The 15,854-nt window shown below is 33.6% G+C and overlaps 2 protein-coding genes across 3 annotated transcripts; one reads left to right on the top strand and one right to left on the bottom strand.

The window, feature by feature from the left end:
- Nucleotides 1-648: 648 nt before the first annotated feature.
- LOC145562662 (protein IQ-DOMAIN 18-like) lies at nt 649-3,662 on the top strand. 2 transcript variants are annotated; one of them, XM_081623019.1, is made up of 5 exons: nt 649-1,123; nt 1,231-1,530; nt 2,202-2,411; nt 2,500-2,628; nt 2,933-3,662. In XM_081623019.1, exons 1-5 carry the CDS (start codon nt 986-988, stop codon nt 3,479-3,481), a joined length of 1,326 nt encoding a protein of 441 aa, XP_081479145.1. In that variant the 5' UTR covers nt 649-985; the 3' UTR covers nt 3,482-3,662. The 2 variants fall into 2 exon arrangements, with proteins under 2 accessions (XP_081479145.1, XP_081479146.1); XM_081623020.1 differs by having other exon boundaries at nt 1,234-1,530.
- An 84-nt stretch (nt 3,663-3,746) lies between these two features.
- Nucleotides 3,747-6,797, bottom strand: LOC145562661 (growth-regulating factor 7-like). Its single transcript, XM_081623018.1, has 4 exons — nt 6,088-6,797; nt 5,470-5,649; nt 4,590-4,998; nt 3,747-4,480 (listed from the first exon to the last, which is right to left on the bottom strand). The coding sequence occupies exons 1-4, from the start codon at nt 6,437-6,439 to the stop codon at nt 3,919-3,921; spliced, it is 1,503 nt and encodes a 500-aa protein (XP_081479144.1). The 5' UTR covers nt 6,440-6,797; the 3' UTR covers nt 3,747-3,918.
- Nucleotides 6,798-15,854: the final 9,057 nt, after the last annotated feature.

Genomic DNA, 15,854 nt, shown 5'->3' on the forward strand with positions numbered 1-15,854 from the left:
ACCCGAACCAACTCGATTTGAAACCGACCCGAAAAATATCCGATTCAGATATGGACTTGCGTGGACACAAAAATTTAGCATGACTTAACTTTAAAAATTAAACCGATCTGATTGTTCAAATTGACACCTCTAATCCTCATAAATAGCGGAGCCCAAAGGCCAATATCTACCTTCATCTGACTTTCTTTAGCCATAACATCGTCATTCAAAGTAAACTACGAGTACATGATAATTGATTCAAATTTAGGGAATAATAATAACTGACTGCTACCGTGTGGTTAAATCATGATTCTTCCACTTAATCCACTCATATAAGTGAGGTACATATGTTACTCATGATACACAATGAGATTATTATTAGTACACACAATTCACTCATTTTTGAATCAAATTTTGTTAATTCTCAACGATCTAGTATACTTCCTCCATCAGATCTCCCTATATATATAAAACTCTAAACACGATATATTATTACTCGGAGACGTACAAGTATAATATTTTAATTGATACGAAGTACGTAGTATATATGAACAAGTGACTTTAAATTCACATATGTACACCCTAGTGGACCTTAGTGTATTTCAAAGTTGTTCAAATCCACAAACCTTCTTTAATCTTTTATTTCCTTTTGCAGCAAACACCCGACAGAAGAAGTAGTGCACTTTTTTGTTGTGCAGAAGTTGTTTTAAAACAGTAGGCATATTTCAAGTACCAACCTGCTTCCTAATTTTAGTTTACAATGACATTTCATTTAGTACAGCCTTCACATTTTCATCACTCAGACAAAATTCTATTTTAACTCTCTCTATTTGAATGAATATACCCTTATCACCAATTATTTCTTTGTTTGTACCCACTTTTGCATTTTAATACCACTAACAAAATCATTCTCAAAAGCATCCTAAGCAAATGTTACTACTATAACATACATACATACATACATACACCTTAAAGTTTTACTTCAGGCAATCAATTTATTCTAAGTATGGGGAAGAATGGTGGAAGTTCTTCGTGGTTTAGCGCGGTGAAGAAGGCGTTTAGGTCTCCTAGTAAAGATAAACAGAACAATAGTGATAAGAGAAGTTGTAGAAGTGAAGATCTTGAGCAACAGGAACAAGAAAAGGTGATCATTTTTATTCTTGTATATTTAGTTTGTGTTAATTATTTTTGTAGTGTTTTTTTTTTTTTTTTTTTTTTTTAATTATTGTGTTGTTGCATTTGATGTTGTAGCAGAGAAGAGGAAAGCGTAGGTGGATGTTTGGAAAACCTTTAAACACAAATGACGGGACCAAGGTTACAAATATTAAGAGTCATGCTAGTGAAAATGCTGGTATTGGAACACCAAGTGTGACTGCCGAGGAGGAAAGAAAGAATGCCATCGAGGTGGCAATGGCGACTGCTGCCGCTGCTGAGGCAGCAGTCGCGACAGCTCAGGCCGCGGTTGAGTTTATCAGGAAGACTAGACCATGCATTTTGGTCAAAGAAAATCAAGCTGCTGTTATCATTCAGAAAGCCTTCAGAGGATATCTGGTAGGTTGGGGCCCTCTAATTTCCCCTAGCATTTCTTTGCTCTTTTATCACCTGAAATAGGTTTGCATATGTAGTGTCTTTACTGATGTTACTGAATGTGGTAAGACTTCAAAAACTAGTAGTTTGAGGTTCTTAGTGTGCATGCTGAAGCTGAAGTCTAAATTGCTTCATTTTTTTCTTCAGTCTTGAAAATTGTGGAAATTTATTGGCACAGAATTTTTAATGTTGTCATTATTTTTCTGACTTGGTGTTATCTTGTGTGTTTGAACCAAAATCAAGGTAATTTTGTGTTGTAGAATCAATTGAATTACTGATTCATTGTTTTGTTATTACTACAAAGTGCGCGCCTTTCTGACAAATTTCTGTTGTGGCTGAGAAATCTATGTAATTAGGTTCATGGCTCAAGGTTAAGTTGTTTTTTAAACTATCATTGTGCTTTCTATTGGAATTATCAGGATTAAACAAAGCCCTGTCTCTTCGCTTATTTTAAGTGCACTGAAACTGATTTTACTGGAAATGAGGGTGAATTTTTTTACAGTGTGATGTAAGAAAGTTTCTAATCTAACCACCTTAGATAAATGTATATTGATACTCTTATTGTTTGTCATGTTTTAGTCCATGCAACACATGGGTTTGATAGATTAACTGGTGTAAAATGTGAAACCTTCCAGGCAAGACGAGCATTAAGGGCACTGAAAGGGCTGGTAAAGCTGCAGGCATTAGTAAGAGGTCACAATGTGAGGAAGAGAACAACATTGACTCTAACGCGTATGCAAGCTATCTTTCGAGTTCAAGCGAGAGTTTGTGATCAACGTCGTAGACTTTCAATCTCACGCGAGGGCAGCCTCAGTTCCAGTTCTTTTACTGATAAAATTCCCCTGGTTAGTTGGGTGTAACCAATTTCAGCTCCCATGTTTTTATGTTTGAACCTTTTAGTGAATTTACTTGTCCCTGTATGTTGTAATGCAGTCAAAAGACGGCGAATGGGATGAATTTCAGAGTCTTGAAAAAGAAATCGACTCGAGTTCCATCCTTGGAATGACCCAGGAAGATGTTTGGAAGTCTGAAAGAGATCTTGCTTATGCCTTCTCTGACAAGGTTCTCCATTTCTTTCTCTGTTGATTCAATTTACTAATGCTGCTTTTTGTGCTTTAGTTTAAAGATGTAATTAAAGAAAAACAAGTTTAGAATCTAGATAACTCTTACCACATGTTCACATTCCTTGTACATGAAGAAATTAGTCCCCTTTTTTTTGCTACAAACCCAGGAATCTTCCAAACCAATCAATCCAACCACATGTTCCAAACTTCTCTGCACTCTGCAGCTTTAGTTTATTTCTTTTTTCGAAAATGAGACGAGATCAAAATCAGTTACTATGTGTTCATTTTTGTTTCATTGACAGATGTGGAAATCTCGCATGAAAGAATCAGACGAAAAACTAGATGGAGCTGTGGATTGGAGGGAAGCAATTCGATGGGAAAGACCAGGCAGATACTCTTGTGATCAAAGACTCCCCATCAAATTACATCAAGTAGAAAACGCGCGCAGGTCAAGTTTTCACAAAATCAGGGAGGAAAATCCTTACCAGCAGATCAAATTAAGTCCCTATTCGTCTTTTCAAACACCCATCAAACCATACCAACCTGAACTCAAACATCTACAAGTTCATTCTGCTAGCCCCCGTTGCATGAGACAACAGGAACCAATCTACCTAAAGTCTCAGACACCGCGCTTGAGTTGCTCTAACAGAAACAACACTGCAGTGCCAAGTTACATGGCAGACACTGCATCTGCTAAGGCTCGAATTAGATCACAAAGTGTGCCTAGAGAACAAAGGCCTTCCACACCTGAGAGAGAAGGGATAGGAATTCCAAAAAGGTGCTTATTTTTTGGATCATCAGAAGAGGTAGCTTCTCCATCTTGCAGAAATACTCCAAGGATGCAGAGATAAGCTGACATTGAACTGTGAAGTCTGACTGTAACTGTAATTCTTGTATATTTGATTGGTAGTTTATTTGTTTTATCTAGTGTTTCATTGAAGTTTAAAGTAGAGCATCATAGATTGATCCAATTTCTCACAACTTCCGTTTAATTCTAGAGATGCAGGAGTTTTCTGACATTTTACAGCAAATTAACAGGAAATATTTAACAATATTTGAACTCTTTAGAACTCAAAATATCTAATATTTCTGCATTACCTGCAACAGAACACCAAGTACTACAGTTGGAATTCATACACATTAACATACATTTAAGAACAAATGAAATTAAAAGAGCATACAAAATTTCCTGCGATTAGATACAAGAAACATCCAACTAATCCTGGATTCCAGTCTACTTGAACCTTTAAACAACTCAAAAGGCGCTTCGAACAGAAAAACAACCATACTAATTCAACCAGTGGAATGGCATATCAGAATTTGCCTTGGAGTTATGGCAGGTGGTAGTAGTAGGGCTATTGCTCTCACTGCTATCAGAAAATGTAGCAAGAGTTTTCTGCAGAACCCCAGAAGGTGATGAGACTGCAGTCGCCGGTGGAGTGACAAACTCCACCTCACTGACATCAGACAATGCCATATTACCCGGCCGCAGGACTTCGGCCAATGGGCCACCAGGTGTGGTGGAAGAAGAAACCCATGAATCAATAAGGCCAAGACCCATATGAATTTGACACATTTCATCATCAATAACATTGGAATTGCCTCCATTAGATGAGGACAAAGAAAGTTTACTACTTCCATTGTTCTTATTATTTCCTGCCATACCCATTGACCAAGCATCAAACAAAGGCCTCTCTAATAAGCCTAATTCATCAGGTTTAGTAGGATTGTAACCAGATTGAGAGTTCAAATTCAAGGGCTCTCCTTCAAATTGTTGCTGGAAAACACTAGAATTCATGTTTGTCTGCACTAATTGATTCCATTGCTGCTCATCATTCCAACCCAAATTCCTAAAAAACAAGAAACAAACATAATTTAGCATAATAACAGTTTAACCAAATTTAAAGTGAATAATTAGACAAAAAACAAACATAATAATCATGATTAAGAAAACCCCACCTAGAATCCTCAAAAGGGTTAGCAGGAGAAACCAAAGAATGATCAAAGATGGAAGCTTTAGAACAAGATCCAACACATTGAGGTGGGTTTAAACAGGAGGAATCATCACTCAAACGAGTTTTCTTAGCAGGGGTAAAATTGTCTTTTTCTTTGTTGTCGTTTGAGAGATTGGAGAGAGAGTGTTGATGACGTTGTTGCTGTAGCTGTTGTTGTTGTTGTTGTTGTTCCACATGCTTTCTTGAACGGGGGCGTCCTCTATGCATGTGACGCTCACAGTATTTTTGGTTAGGCGCTACATCCCTTGAGCACCTCCATTTCTTTCCATCTGTTCTTCTACACCTTCCTGGCTCTGCATCTTTACTATTTCCACTCCATCTCATGCTTATTCCATTCCCATACTTTCCCATATCTGGCCTTCCACCAAACATAAGAAAAACATGTCATGTTAATACGGCGTGACATAAAACTTGTATACAACGGATGTATTACAAACAACACAGACATGTAATCACCCCAAATTACATAGAACTGATAGAAGTCACCCCAGCACAAAGCTGGTCTTCGTGTAATTTGGGGATGTAAGAAATATTGATTACAAGGTTTGTAACATGTAACAACATACGTAGATATAGTCACCCCAAATCATATAAAAGTCCCACTAGTACAAAACTGATATTCTTGTGATTTGGGGTAGATAAAATCTTATATACAATGTATGTTACATACAACAGTAGTCACCCCAAATCACATAAAAGTCACCTTGGTGCCGAAGCTGATTTTTATGTGATTTGGGGATTTATATCAATGTACATGTAAAAAAAAAATAAAGGATAAATAAAAACAAGCGATAGAAAAATAATTAGGGAAGAAAGTGACATACAATAGGAGGCAGGGGCAAAAGTGGAAGGATAAGAGAAATTGGGGGGGAAAGAAGAGTAGAGAAGATCAGGAGGAACAGGAAGAGATGCCATCATGTACTTGTAAATCATTGCTTGTCTTTCCAATTCTTTCCATTGTGTTGCTGTAAATGGAAACCCCATTGTTTCTGTAGCCATTCCAACTGCACTCATTTACATTTTCTCAATATTAATTTACAAATAAACACAATTATACCAAAAATGGGTGAATTGCTCTGTTTTCAGTAAAATTTTATCGATATTTGAGAACAGACAAATTTGTAAAGTTTTCGTTTTTGTAATCAAGACAGTAAGAGTTAGATTAAAATACAAAATTGAATTTGAAAAAGTGTTAAAAATCTAATCTTGATAAGTGGGAACAATTAAAAATTGGATCTTGCTCTGTTCAAATAAGTAATTATCACCCAAAATTGCTCTGTTTTAAGCAGTAAGAAAAAACCCAGAAAAACATTCTAAAGTTCTGATCTTTTCAACAGAAAAACAACAATAAAGTCAACAAATGTACAAAAAAAAAATGCTGTTTTTTTCTATGAATTCATAAGACAGAACAAAGAAGGGTAAAAAAGTAAACAAAAAATTACCTGAGGATTTGTAGAAAGGATTTGCAGAAGTATAATATGAAGAAACATCAAAAGGCTGCTGCAACCCTCTTACAACACCAGTAGTTGTAGAAGTAGAAGTAGAAGAAGAATGAACAGAAGAAGGGGAATTATCAGCTACAACAGGACTACAGTATACAAGTGGATTATCACTGATCATCATGTTATTGTACCCATTACATCTGGGCCCACCATCTCCATCACCACCATTATTATCATGATCATATCTTCTTCTTTGATTGTTCAGAAATGAACGGTCCTGATCTTGCTGATTCAGTTTCAGACCCAACTCAACTACTACAACTTGTTCACCAGTTTCAGAATTCTTTATCATGCTTCAATTTTTTTTTTTCCCCAAAAAAAATAAAAATTCAATCTTCAAGTTTTTTGAGTTTCTATTCTATAAGAGGAAAGATTGAAACTTGCTTTTAAAGAAAGAACAAAAAATTCAATCTTTAAGTTTTTTGAAAGTGTTTGAGATTTGGGGGTTTTGTGAAATGGTTGAAGAAAGAAGGGAAATGAATTAATAAATAGAGAAAATTAAAGAAATGGTTGCCGCCATTCTTGGCCTTTGATTTGCTTCCATGCTTCCAACATTCTTACCATTTTGCAAAAAGTACTCTTTCTCTCTCTAGCTATAGATAACGCTTTCTCTCTCTAGATACATGACATAATTGCGATGTTTATGTCAAACTTGTGAGAAAATCCTTATAAAATAAATAGAAAATAAAAATAATAAATTGATTAATTAATTTTTTGAGTATTGATATTTGTTTGAAATGCCACGCAATTGGGGGAAATGATACACATATAATTGTTGTATGTGGGTCCCACATACAACAACAATTATGTTACCAAATAAATCTATAACGTTACTAAAAAAATATATTAGGTCATCAATAAATATAAGTTTAAGTCTAGAAATAATAAGGCCCTAGTCAACGTCATTATTTAGTGAGGACATCTGTTTTTTATACAAATTGAATAATATATAATTTCACGATATCTCATAGTATAATAATGTATATTTGTATAATAAAAGCTTTTCATTAGCAAATTATACATTGTATACAAAATAACATTTCTCTTCATTAATTAGTATCGTTGAATAGGGCGTTATTATCTCTAGTAATAAACTTATATGGGTTTTTCTACACAGTAACCCTGTTTTTTTTTCACTTTTCTACGTTGTGCCCCAACATATATGACTTTCTACACGGTAACCCCAATATACCTTTTGTTTCCATACGGTTACCTTACCGTTATCCTACCGTTAAAAAATTCCATTAGTGGGGCCCACTCTGCATTTATTAATATTATTTTTATCGAATTGGTATTCCGTCAAAGGTTTTGGGGGCTACTTTGGCCCTTAGGGTTCCAAATTGAGCTCAGATTTGGCAAAAAAATAACGTAGATGCCTCGTTTGTGTGTTTAAATGTTAACACGTAAATCGAGACATTTCTTAATAAGCAAAACGAGGCATCTACGTTATTTTTTTGCCAAATCTGAACTCAATTTGGACCCCTAAGGGCCAAAATAGCCCCCAAAACCTTTGACGGAATACCAATTCGATAAAAATAATATTAATAAATGGAGAGTGGGCCCCACTAACGGAATTTTTTAACGGCAGGATAACGGCAAGGTTACCGTATGGAAACAAAAATTATATTGGGGTTACCGTGTAGAAAGTCATATATGTTGGGGCACAACGTAGAAAAGTGAAAAAAAACAGGGTTACTGCGTAGAAAAACCCAACTTATATTTATTGATGACCTAATATACTTTTTTAGTAACGTTGTAGATTTTTTAGTAACATAATTGTTGTTGTATGTAGGACCCACATACAACAATTGTATGTGTAGCCTTTACCTGCAATTGGAGAGGTCTATCTTTTGTGCATGTTGCACCGTACCGAGGCCCCTTATTAGGTTTATTTTTAAATGATATAGGGACTTGAGCCTAATTAATGTGGGGCCCACTCCCCTACAACATCTTATTTTAAAAAGATTTTACCTCTAAATTATTTTACATCAAAAAAAAAAAAAATTATTTTACCACAACTCCTTTTTACCGTTGCTTACCGTTGCTTATTTATTGGAGTATAAACGCATTTAGGAAAGTGATTAAAAGGGAAAGAGTAGCTATTACCCCCTTTGACTAACAAAAGTATTGGTCTAATAGGATTGAACAATTTTAACCTCGAGGTTGGGTACAATTTCCACTAGCCTTTGCAATTGTAGGTCAATTGTAAAAGAAAATATTACTCTCTCATATTTTGTCATCAAATTTTAGTTTAGGCAATGATATATGTACTTATGTAATTTTAAGAGTTGCATATAAATATTAGATAGACTTTTTAAAATGAAATAAAATTAGTAACTTATAATAAAATCAGGTATAACTCAATATAACTAATATTTATTTGTCCTTAATATTTCCTTAATTGGCTTATATGTTTATCATTTTTCAACAAAATAAGATCATTTAATTTGTCAATCCCCCATACACATACAAAAAATTTAGTAATTACAGCTTTATAAGTATTGCGGATTAGGAAGGGTATTAGGAATGATATTATAGTAACTCCACCATAGTACCATGATAAACTTATATGGACTTGGGGATTAGAAATTTAGACAGATGGGACTATTGGAGGAGCTATATCAACTAGTAGATTAGGATTTTGTGGCAATTACGGAGTATTATTGTCAATCATAAAGATCATATTGACGTTGAAGTCTTAAGATGTGTAGAAATTTTTCTTTTGTTTATAATTTATCATAGCTTCAAAACTCCATAAGCAAGGTGCAACCAATAATTTTCTTTAAGGGTCAATTTGATAAATGTTAGGCTATCAATTTGTAGAATGCTTAATATAAATTCGAATGTTGGAATTAAACCTTTTTTTTTTTTTTTTTTTTTGGTGAAGATTGGAATTAAACTTATAACATATGTATTTGAGTTTATGTTTAAATTCAAATTTATAAATTTAATATGATTTTGGGTTTTATTTTTAAAATATTATGAAATTCAAACACTGAGTTTCTTTTTTATAAACAATTTTGAATTATTATTTGAGATCTATGAGGTTTATCTATTAAATTCTTACTACAAGTTATAAACTTATAAATGAATATTAAAATAGATATCAAATTTTGCTGAGAAGAATAATCCCTTTGTATTTAATTTATCCACTTTACATATTTTCATTTTTCAAGTTCTTACACACACTATAAGAACTAGCCTGCATGTAGGTTTTTTTTTTTTCTTTGCTATTTGTGTTATTTTAACAATCATGCATGTAAACTTGTAAAGGCATCAGATACATTACTCTGCTCTAATGCAATAATAAGTTGATAAATGATGACAAATCATACTCCATAATTCCATATATATGTTATTTAGCGCTATTAAAGGTTATTTATTTCACTTATTTCAATATATATTTGTCAATCTATTTAACTTAAATACTTAGGGTACGTTTGGTTGCGGGTATTCATCAAAGGGAATGGGAATCAACTGCCCTGATTCCCTTTGTTGTTGTTTGTTAGACATTTTTTCCCTTACCTTTTACCCTCTCCATTACTCCAAATCGTTCCAACTTCATTCCCCACTCCCCTAGACTTTTCCATTCCCTTTCATAAGCCACCACAACACCACCATATCCAAACCAGCCACCGCCATCCTACCCTATCCCCACCACCCAGCCACCATCGCCGCACCTCCACCGTCCATCACCGGATCTCCCCGCCCATTGTCGGAGCTCCCCCGTGCCTAGCCGGAGATCCCCTCCCTCGAAAAACTCCCCCAATCCCCTCAAAAACCCTAAAAACCACCGCCCAACCGTCAACACCACCACCATCAACTGACCCAACTTCACCAACATCACCGCCCACCCAAATCACCCTAAACCCACCCGAAAAAACCCACGCACCCTCCCTGAAAATCACCCCACCGAAAACTCCCAAAACCACCCTCCTCGAAAACAATCATACCGAATTTGACACAATTCAACACAACCACCACCCATACCCACCTTCTGTGTAAAGCCACCTCACCCAATTCGACACAACCATCATCCATATCTCCAAAACCTCTAGATCCACCATGAAAACCACCAAAAAATCAAGCAACTAGATCTAACAAATTTAAAAAATCAAGCAACTAGATCAAAATTGGTGGGCGACAGGGCACAGGGGAGACGGTGGTAGGTCATGAGAAGGGTGGTGGCTAAAGTGGTGGTGTAGTGGTGGTTGCAAATGTGATTCCCTTTGTTTATGTAAAACAAACAATAATACAAAAATGAGGGATTAGCTTTCCTTTCTCCTCCTTTCCCTTTGTTGATTCCATTCCGCTTCCCTTGTACGAACCAAACGAGTCTTTAGTATGAACTTATCTCTATTACTACAAAGTAAATTAAAATAGCCCTTATTCACCACATTATCTGTAATCATGACTGGTCTACCTTTTTTCATTTTCATTTTAAGAAAAAATATGACCGATAGAACGCCATAAATATACATACTTTTAGCTATTTTTAGTTCTCAAGTAATTCTTATTCATAACCCTTATATATCCATTTAATTAAAGAGTATTTATCATGATACAAGTTTCAAGTTCCCTTAAATAGAAACATTCAACGGTGAAGCAATAAAAAGAATTGAATGATGACAAGTTGTACGTACGTTGGTTGTAGGGAAATGGCTAAAAAAGAATACTGCCGTTGGCTTACCGGTCCGGAACAAATCATATCAAATCATGTCACGTCTCATAGCTCACCCATCAGGTAGGTGCGTAGTATACGTACACTGCTATTGCTGTGGTGAAGCTGTATTGTACTCCGTATTACGAAGTATAATATTTCCTATATTCTTTTTTATTTGACTTTTTTCTTTTATTACGCTTGGCAGTGTAAAAGTTTAACGATTAATAACTTTAATTTTGCATAAGTAAAAATTATAAAGTTATGAAGTACCTCTGTTTCATATTATTTGCAACGATTTGACATTAGGAAAAATGTCTAATCGTTGCAAATAATATGAAACGGAAGTAGTGTTATGATAGTACGTATTGAGATGGATTCAAAAATATCTCACATGAATATGTTTTTTTATTACATATTGTCCACAAAAGACAGTTAAAGGAGGGGTCGTGAATAGTGTAAAAGTCAAAGCGGGTCAAGTAAAAAAGAATGGAGGAAGTAACAATTATCAAGATGTGATGGGAGAAAAACCTTGGCCAGATTTTCAGTACGCATAAGCCTTGTTCTTCTGAGCTGCTGTGTTCTGCTATACTCTGGTGAAATCTGTTCTGTTATGCTCTGCCGACACTTATCTTGCCCTACTCTGCTCTGCAAATTAAAGCTCAAAATAATAGGGTCATAGTCTCGTATTATATAGTAATTGTTTGATCCAATATTTATAGGTCAGACACTTTGAAATAAACGGAAGGATAGTTAAAGGATTTTGATATTTAAGTACCCTGAAGTGGTAAGACATAAAACTCAAATCTTTGTTTAGCAAGTGAGCCGAGTCTTAAGCCACGGTTTTTTTAGATTTATTTTCAATTATGTTCATTTCAACTTAGCTTAGTTTAGTTCATTTTTCTACTTTAATTCTACTTTACTCCGTAGTTCAACTCAAAAGAACAAGATATGAATTGGATAAGAAGCGATTGATTAGCTAATTAAGCTAAAAGCTACTACTAGTAGTTGATTGATTGCTTTCTATGTACTGTAGCTGCTAAACTCACTACCACTCACACAAAATTGATGATTTGATTTGGTGAGAGGTGATTTGAGGGCCATTTGGGTTTGGAGGGGTCGGCGACACAAACTGCTCCCTTTCTCCCACACCAAGTTTTTATAGCGAGTGGAATTCTTGCGCGTCTACCAGTTGTAGGATGTGACTACACCTTGTAATTTTACTGTTCATAAATTGAGACGACACAATTAACTTTACTAGTACGGAGTAACGTTTTTCAAACTTATTCTAATCCTTTTTTGGACCAATCTTCAAGTGGTTCACTAATGAATTATTTTTTCTTGTATTTGGAATTTCGCACTTGAAAAATGACAAAGTGAAACTGATTCATACTTAATTATTCGTCTTCAATTATACAATTAATGATATCTACATTTAAACGAACCTAAATAATGTGCAATGAAATAAGGGTTATTCTGATTTACTGAATTGAACTGAACTGAACTAAACTGAATATGCTGAAATGAATATTTTATGAGAGAAAGAAATTAAGAGCTTAACTGAACTGAAATTAAGCTAAAAAGAACAGGTCCTAAGAACCCCATGTACCTAAAAAAGTCATAATGTATATTGATGAAAACAGAATCAGCTTGTATAAAGTATGTATGTTTTGTGTTGAAGCCAATTGTAGTTCATTTGTGAATAGTCTCACATTGAAAAATGAGAAGTGAAAGAACAGCTAAAGGTATAGAATTGGAGTTACTTTTCCTATCATTAACTGATTTTAGGGCACGTTCTGATTTACTGAGCTAAACTGATTGGAGTTGAACTAAACTGAATAAAGTTGAAATGAATATTTTACGAGAGAAGGAAATTGAGAACTGAACTGATTGAAATTGAACTGAACTGAACTGATTGAAATTGAACCGAGCTGAACTGAAATTAAGCTGAAGAAAACAGACCCTTAATATGAAACTTGCGACTATCAACTCTTCTCTGTGACTAATTGCAAGTATATGTTTATATTACAATGATATTATTGTGATGGGGTGTATGCAAAAACTTGCGACTATCAATCAACCATCATGTATTAATGTCTACCAAGTTAGGCTTGGTCTAGTGATAAATATTGCACCTTCCAACCTCGAGGTGGTCTAGTAATAAAAATTGCATCTTTCAACCTCGAGGTTGGGGTTTAATCCCCACAAAAGACAGTTTGAGCGTGAGGATCCCTTACCTAACTCGTAAGTATCTGATAAATAAAAACGTAAGGATTGAAATTTGATCAAGGTCCTTCTCCATCCTTACCTTAAAAAAATAAATAAATAAATAAATAAATTATCATATTGTAGAAAAATCTTAGTAAATATTTCATTCTTCATTGGAGACATTTCATGAATAATTCAGAAAATCGTAATAGTTGATGCATTTACTTTTTATACCTTACGTAAATATAATTTGTTACATATAATAAACAATTTTCTCTTAGGGTATAAGGACGAATACGTCATATCATTATTTAGGTCATGTATTGTTTATTTTATATATAAGCGACAGGGCTCCCTAATCAAGGTGAGTCGTATTTCATCCCAATACTCATACATGGTATCAGAGCCTTTTTTTTTTTTACCTCTGTTCTTGTTTTGCCGTAAAAAAGAGGTCTTCTTCTCCTCGTTCTTTATATCCATTCAATCATTTATTTTTTAAAGTTATTTACTTCAATAAATATCTCATACTCCCTCCATCTCAACTCTAATTACAACTTTAATCATAGATTTTCATTGATAAATAGACAAAGTATAATTACGTAGTATATGGAATTTCGTAAGATTGTTTCAATTTTAAAAAAATAGTTACTAATACACAATTAACAAATTAAAGGTCATACATATACTTCCACTATTTTTAAATAATTGCAACATATATTTTTTCATGGTATTTAAGAAAAGTAGAGTTTGCGTGTGAGAGGTTGTTAGAAAAATAATTAATTGGGCCATGATCTACTTTTAATAAGAGAAATAGTACAACTTTTTCTCGAAATAATTTTTCATATATAGTGTATTTCAAGTATTGTGACATTTTAGCCATTTTCATTTTAGAGAAGTTTTATCGAGTAAGTATTAAAAAACGTAGAATGTATATGTTTTTTTAAGTCGTAAATAAACTAACGGTGCAAATAATAACAGACGGGTAGTGTTAGAGTATAAGGTACAAGTATCCCTCTCCTCCCCCCTCTTGTTTTTAGAATATGAGTAACACTTTATATACTGTCATTTGTAATCTTGCTAATTTTTTATTTATTTATTTATTTTTTCTTATAGAGTATATTATAAACTATCCTTGTCGATCAATATTTGAATTAATATGATCTGGACTAATTCCAAAAGTAATTTATTGAGATTCAGAACTTTAATAATAAGATACTCCTCATAAATTTCACTAAGTCACGGCAAAAGTTTAGTGATGTTATACATATAACAGGTTAAAAAAAAAGTCAAAATCCCAGTTGTGAGATTAAAGAAAATTGGCTAGTCTAACAACAGGGTCCATGCAAAGAGATTTTATAAGATTGCCAATTGTAAATTTTTTGGAACTTTGTTTCTCTTCTTCTTGAGCCCCATGTTGAGTTTATCTCATCAAGAAAGCCTTATTAAGTTAATTAGGAATACACTGTAGTTTGCTTTTGCTATTGTTTATTTATTTATTTATTTATTTTTTTGAGTGAATTTTACCTTTTTGGTTTAATTAAAATATTCTTTGTCAAACTTCTAACAAAAGTTCCAAGAATGTCAATTGTTAAACTTCTCACAAAAGTACCTAGAATTATTTCCAATTTTAAAAAAGAAAAAAGACATTAATGAATGTCACATTGCCACATACTTGTATCAAGCAGCACATTAGTATGGGTTGACGAGGAGACTCGAAATAATAAACTTTATAAACTCAATTGATCTTTGTAATTGTTGATTCTAGTTTAGTAATTTTAAAATGAACATGTTTATCAATTATTTTATAAGGAGTTATCAAAATCAATATCACGTATACTCAAATATATTTCATAAATGAGACCTCTTACAAACTAAATTCTTTAATTCATTTCTTGAAACTTGAAAGCAATGCTTCTTTGAAATGGTAAAATATAGTTATGGGACGGGCCTTATGAGTTGTTTGGTGAGTGGGATGAGAATGATTTATAAAGCAAGTGAATATGGATTAAAATGAATGTTTTAACTATTCTCCTGTACTAAATTATTTTTTATAATTATAATAACACATAATTTCATGTGTTATTATTTCATCATATGTATACCGAGCTTTTATAGATCTAACGCTAAACTAGATGAATTGAGAATTATTCGATCTTTAGATTACTAAGAATAAAAGAGATAGTTATAGTCGACCATAAAATGGCATTAGGGAGAACCATAACGAGGAAAATGGATTGTCACCATCAACCATGCATTCAATCTCAAATGTGCATCAGACATTGCTCTTAAATTGTATGGAATTGCACGAATTGCTCAAATTATCCTCATACTTCCCAAATTTAGCCTCCTATTATTCCTTCTTTTTGCTAAAAGTTACAGTGGAAACCTTAACTTATATCCAACTGTAATGCTAAATTCCTATTTCTATATTCCTTAGGACCAGATATATGATGTACAATTTGTCCTCTTGATTGGGGTAGTAAATTGAAGATATGTTTGCATTGAGATTTGAAATAGATATAGATACAAATTGATCGATACCAACAATGAAAGATATAATTATATTTATAAAAGGACATAGACATAATAAAAACTCGCAAGTACATATAAGTTTTAGTTTAAATCATTAAGATCAATTAAATTTAACGTTTATATGTTCCATTTTGGAATTTCCAAGCAAGTGCTCATCGGTGGAGTGGAAAGATCGATTTGTTATTCTTCCTAACTTCTCATCTGCATTGCTCACCACCAATTTAATCTCTAATATGCAAATTATAATTATATTTTCAAATTTGAGTCGGCTCAATCATACCCAAGCCTATATCGAATTGGCCATAGT

Source organism: Chenopodium album, chromosome 10, assembly GCF_948465745.1.
Source record: "Chenopodium album chromosome 10, dcCheAlbu1.1, whole genome shotgun sequence".
In the NCBI taxonomy this organism is placed as follows: Eukaryota; Viridiplantae; Streptophyta; class Magnoliopsida; order Caryophyllales; family Amaranthaceae; genus Chenopodium; species Chenopodium album.